General features: G+C 38.8%; 1 protein-coding gene across 1 annotated transcript; it reads left to right on the top strand.

Annotated features, from left to right (window-relative positions):
• The first annotated feature begins 1,212 nt into the window (after window positions 1-1,212).
• LOC130467328 (uncharacterized) lies at window positions 1,213-2,605 on the top strand. The gene is made up of 3 exons (XM_056835812.1): window positions 1,213-1,351; window positions 1,466-2,119; window positions 2,211-2,605. Exons 1-3 carry the CDS (start codon window positions 1,213-1,215, stop codon window positions 2,603-2,605), a joined length of 1,188 nt encoding a protein of 395 aa, XP_056691790.1.
• Window positions 2,606-6,232: the final 3,627 nt, after the last annotated feature.

The raw sequence follows: 6,232 nt of genomic DNA on the forward strand, positions 1-6,232 counted from the left end.
ATAACTAAGTATGGCTGACGGAGTCACTGTCTCCATATAGTCTGCCTGACTGAATAGTTGCCTATAGTGTGCTTGCTTGAATCAGACTATGACCTATAGTGTGGTTGGCTACAAGAGTTAACGAGAACCTAAGTAATTTGGAACCGACCCACCTTTTTTAATTGGTGCTAACTGACAACACGTACACACAGCTAATAGTTGTGAGCCCATCAAGGTTTCCACCCTTTATGTTTACCATACACTTACATCCCAATATAAAAAAAAGTCCAATGTTAGGTCTAGGTTTGCGCTAGAGTGGTTAGCCAACATTTTAGTGTTTTGGTTTTTGTTGCTGCCTGTGGAGCAGTTGTACAGTGGGCTAACAAGTTAATTGCCTTGTTCATTTTGCATGGTCATCTACAATCCTAACTTTTAGTCTAACAGCGAGTTCTTGTTCTTCTTGCTTTACTCGATATGCCTAACCATATATGTGCCCAATATCAGACTGTTTGCATGCTTATGTGCCTAAGATCCCCTGAAATTAGCTTTTTTTTCCATCACAGGTTATGGCAGTGCTACCCGCACAAATCCGTATTCCTTTCCAAAGCCAATGTACGATATGTTAGATATAGATAAAAATAATGTTTGCGTGGCGGTGAGGCCGGGAACGAATGCACTTGCTTATGTGTACATAGGTGGAGAATCTCCTACACTGGAGGAGTCTTGCGAGAGAGCTGCTGAGAAGGCTGTCTGTAGCCTTATACAAAAATATGATGTTGTTGAGGATTTTACCTCTGCTAGGAATAGGGGCCTTGAAAGATGTGCGAGGTTGTATCATCTCAAGAGAGTTGAGTTAGAGGGTATTGAAAGCGGACATCCACAGGTCCTGCCTCCAGAACATCATTGTATGGACACTCGAGTTTCTGTGAAACACGTGCGTCTCGATTATATAGGAGTCTTGCGCGCCGTGGTTGCCCAGACTCAAGTCTTGCTTGCTCCTATTGAGCATCTCCAGTTTGGCCCTCACACTTGGGTTTGTTGGTTGACATTCACACGTCCGCACAGGAGTAATTCTATGGAGTCTGTTGTTGGAGATTATACAGAGACTCTTGAGGATGCTAAGAAAAGTGTAAGGGTAAAGAATGGAAAAAAAGAAGCAACAAGACCGTTGTTGGCAGGCTCACTTTTGTAGCACCTGCTGAAGGGGAACGTTACTTCCTCAGATTATTACTGATGCACGTGGATAGCCCGCGATCCTTTGATCATCTTCGGACTGTTGATGGTTATAAGTGTGCCACTTTTCAGGAGACAGCTTTGCGATTGAAATTGCTAGAGGAAGACAACGCTGTCGACTTGTGCTTAGCTGAAGCGTGTGAAGTGCAAATGCCGACTGCATTCCGGCAGCTCTTTTCAACAGTACTGATCTTCTGCCAGCCAAGTGACCCAAATGCCCTCTGGTTAAAATAATACAACGCTCTCTCTGAAGATTTTAGGCATCAGATTCCGAGTTCTGACAGCAAGTCAAGGGAGCTCATTGTTAGATCTGTTGAGCAATCTCTCGAAGCAATGGGGAAATCATTTAGAGACTTTGGTCTACAACATTTAAATGATTTTCAAGATGAAGAGTTCAGGCGAACAAAAGACATTATCGATGCACTTGATGCACCGATACCTCAGGACTGTATTGATGCCCGTAACACATTAAACCAAGCACAACAGGATGCATTTGACAGCATTATTGACCACGTTCTTAAGGGGAAACCTGGTGCATTCTTCATAGACGGGCCCGGAGGAACAGGTAAAACCTTCCAATACAATTCTCTTTATGAAGAGGTTCGTTTGATGAACAAGATTGTCCTACCAACTGCCACATCTGGAATTGCAGCATCAAATATACCTTCTGGGAGGACTGCTCAGTCTCGGTTTAAAATACCGATAGATTCTGATGCTTCCCTTGCTTGCGATGTTCCTAAACAGGGCAGCCTTGCATGTTTAATAAAAGAAACATCGTTGATTATTTGGGACGAAGCTTCAATGGCAAGGAAAGAAAATGTTGAGTCCCTAGACATGCTTCTCCGAGACTTGTGTGATGAGAATGCCCTTTTTGGTGGCAAGCTTGTGGTTTTTGGTGGCGACTTCCGTCAGGTCCTGCCCGTCCTACCCCGCAAAACACAGCGAGAAGTTGTTTCTCCTAGCTTAGTGAGTTCTGTTCTTTGGCCTCGGTTCATTAGGTTCAACCTCACTGAAAATGTCCGGGCAAGAGAAGATCCCTACTTTTCTGCGTTTTTTGCTTTCTCTTGGAAATGGTGAGCTGCAAATCGGCGAGAATGACCTTGTGAAATTGCCAATGCAGATAGTACACCCATCTGAGGTCACTTCTGATCCTATTGCCGAACTTACTGCAATTGCATTCCCCGAGATAGATGTTCGCAGATCCGCCCCAGGAAATTTCACAACAACGGCTATACTAACCCCCCTGAATGAAGATGTTGACGTTATCAATGCTACCCTGATAGACAAATTCCCTGGAGAATCTGTTATGTACAGGACTTTTGTTACAGTTCTCGATGATAATAGTGCGATCTATCCTCCTAAATTTATACACACCCTCTACCAGGCGGAATGAGCCCACACAAGCTCGTCTTGAAGAAAAATAGTCCAGTTCTTCTGCTTCGCAATATCCTACCTTCGTCTGGCCTGTGCAATGGGACACATATGATATGCAAGAACTTCTGCCCGAATCTGATTGAATGCATGATCACGACGGGGCAGCACAGCGGAAGCCATGCTTTTATACCCCGAATTAGGCTTCGGCCGTCTGCATCTTCCAATTATCCTTTCCAATTTCAGAGGAAACAATTTCCTATAAAACTAAGCTTTGCAATGACGATTAACAAGTTACAAGGGCAGACACTAAGCCAAGTCTCCATCTATCTTCCCCAGCCGTGTTTCTCCCATGGTCAACTTTATGTGGCGTTGTCTCGTGCTAGAAAAGCATGTAACGTCAAAGTTGTTTCAAAACAATCTCCAGAACACCAACCTGAGCACCGTGTCAGAAATGTCATCTCTTATGATGTGCTCAGATTAGCCGGTATCATATGATTTACATGTAATCTATCACAAGCCTTTTTATCTGCTTCCTGATTGTGCATTTATAGCTTGCTTTGGTATTATTCTTGTATGGCTTACTGTAACCAAACATGTTCATGCCATGCAGTCGCTGCTCCTTTTTGTGCCTTTTGGTTTGTGCTGCAAATATGCCCGTGGAAGACAGCCCACCTGTGTAGAAAATCATGCAAGCACATGCATTCCAATGTCACCTGCATGTTCCTGTTGCAGAGGAAATGGTAAATAAGGTATAGGAAATTTTGGTATTTACTACCTTTAAAATACACCACTTTTGTATTTACTACCTTATGAAATTTTTATTTTAAATTACTACCTTAAACTTCCAATTTTTATTTATTTACTACCACTTTATAGTTTTCTCATTTTAAAATTAAGATATCTCTTTCATTTCTTAATCGTTTAAAGTGATTCAAAGTTCATTATTTTCCTTTTTCTATAGAGAATTCATTGAGAACGTCATTTCAAAAAAAAATTATTTCATAATTCATAAGTAGTTTAATATTTTACAAATAATATTAATTTATTTTACCTTTTACAAAATGTTAAATGAAAGATCCCTATGGAATCCTTACACATAAATAAGAAGAATGGGTTTTGAATCACTTAAAATGATTAAGAAACGAAAGAGATATCTCAATTTTAAAATGAGAAAACTGTAAAATGGTAGTGAATACAAAAAAAATGAAACTTTAAGGTAGTAATTTAAAATAAAATTTTCATAAGGTAGTAAATACAAAAGTGGTGTATTTTGAAGGTAGTAAATACCAAAAAATCCTAAGGTATATACCCTGTTCAGTTTTGTATGCCCTTACTTTGCTGCCTTTGATTATGATTTTTTATAATTGAATACATCCTTGGTGAACATTCGTTGTTTTAGTGCGACTAAGTAATCTAGCATTACCCCTTATTTGCAGCAGACAATAAAGCTAACTTATGTATAGAGACAGAAAACTTTTAGCTACAAGAAATTGAACAAGTTTGGCATAGGATATTTCAAAAGTATTCACTCCGCATTTCAACGTTGCTATCGTCAAATATATATATATATACATGCTCTTGTTTGTTCTTCCATTCAACTACTAGCAATTAATACACACACTGTTTTGCTGTGTGCACCATATATAAGAGTTGAAATTATAGTTCGCGGTTGCCTCCTGATTCCTGATAGACTTAACTGTTTGGTTTATTTTATTCAAATTCTGGCTAGCTCTTCTCTCAAAAACTGGCAAAAACTCATAAACACATTGGAAACCTGGTGTGTCCCTTTATTCCGGACTTTGTACCTATGATCCTATGGTGTCATGCCAAATAATGTGCCAGGTAGCTGTCCATCCTCTAATACTAAGCTTCAAGGTTTGTTTTGATGCAGATCAAGAAGTTTCTGGTGTTCATATATGCCAAGTGAGAGCTCTGACAGCTCATACAACCTCATATTATTCTTTCTGTAAGTTCATTACACCCATCTGCTTAAATAACGCACATTAGAAGTAGGTAACTGATAAACACGTTTGCATATGTGCTATTTTGGCAGTATTTTGTAAGTCCCCTAGTGTTCTGCTTATAAACACGTTTAAATGCAAGTCCTTGAACTTTAACATGAAGTTATTATAATAGGAAAGAGATTCTATATTCTTCTGTGTTGCTTCCTTTTCGTTAATCCTTCTCCTTTTTTGTTTTCCAAAATAGAAATGAATATCATGCCAGAATACTTTCAATCAGTACCTTCCTGCTATGCTTAACTGAATTATGCCTTGTACACCAGGGATAACCCCTTTTTTTGTGCACAAACCCCAGGTCCCAATAACTTTTGTCAAAGGTTCTTTCTGTAAGATATTAGTATTTATAAACAGGCCGTTTAGATTTATGTGGGGTTTTTTGCTTGCCTGTTCGCTCATTGTAGTTCAGATTCAGATCACCAAATTTCACACGTTTGCTGATTAAACCGGTATTATGACATACATTCATATTGTAGCTTACTTAAACACATTCATTATAGGTGAGAGATATTAATCACCACTTCCAGGTGAAAGAAAATTAAGTGCACACTTGTCTAATTCAAGCAATACAATGCATTACAGAGAAACAAAAAACTACAACAAAATAATACGGACTGTCATTACATTCTCGTTTCAAAGTAATATGAACTACATGTGAACATAGAGATACCTCATCTTTCTTTATTTTGAGAGTCAACCAAATGTAAACTGAAAGTTAAACTATCGTTGCTTGCAGGTACGAGAGAAGTTCATGACGTATCCCCTCATTTTGCACACATTTCCAATGGTTTATGCATAATTTAGTGGCGATCAATTTGTAAGAATAGACTGCTAAATTTGGTTTTGAGATTTGTGTTCTAAACTATTATAATGTCGTGAACGTGCATTTGTTTCTGGATAGTAAGCATCCTATTGAATTTAGGCGTTTTCTTGATCAGTCTTCAAAAGGTTAGCCACTAATTTTAGCAAGTTCCCTAATCGAGCCAGTTTTTGAAGGAAATAATGCCCTTGGTCCAAGTATGCATTCTATGTTAAGTCTAATAAATGCGGTTCAGTATTAATTAACAAGTTAATAATTCAGTGAGATCAAGTGAGCTGAATGCCTAGCTAGAGGCCGCTTCAGTTCAAGTGGAATTAATGATATTAATCCACAGCTTACTCTTGACTGAACCCGTAGGGTCACACAAATAGTACGTAAACGGATCAAGTATTTAATGGCATTAAATACTCCATCTATGAATATTCGGAACCGACGGATCTTGGTTTCAGTGGGAGCTAAGATCGTCACAGGCAAGAAATGAATACTCCGGAAACGATGATATTGCCGGAAACGGAAATATGGATCGTATCGGAAATATAAATATTATCCAAGTCGTAGATGTTGCCGGAAACGGAAACATGGTACGTATCGGAAAATATTATCGGAAATGGAAATATTGCCAGAATCGGAAATATTGCCGGAAACGGAAATATTGTCAGAATCGGAAATATTACCGGAATCGGAAAATAATTCCGGAAACGAAAATATTAAATATTTGTTCGAAACGGAAATTAATTCCGGAATCGGAAATATTAAATATTGTTCGTATCGGAAATGAATTCCGGAATCGGAAAATTTAATCGGAAGC

This window comes from Spinacia oleracea, chromosome 2 (genome assembly GCF_020520425.1).
Source record: "Spinacia oleracea cultivar Varoflay chromosome 2, BTI_SOV_V1, whole genome shotgun sequence".
Classification (NCBI taxonomy): Eukaryota; Viridiplantae; Streptophyta; class Magnoliopsida; order Caryophyllales; family Amaranthaceae; genus Spinacia; species Spinacia oleracea.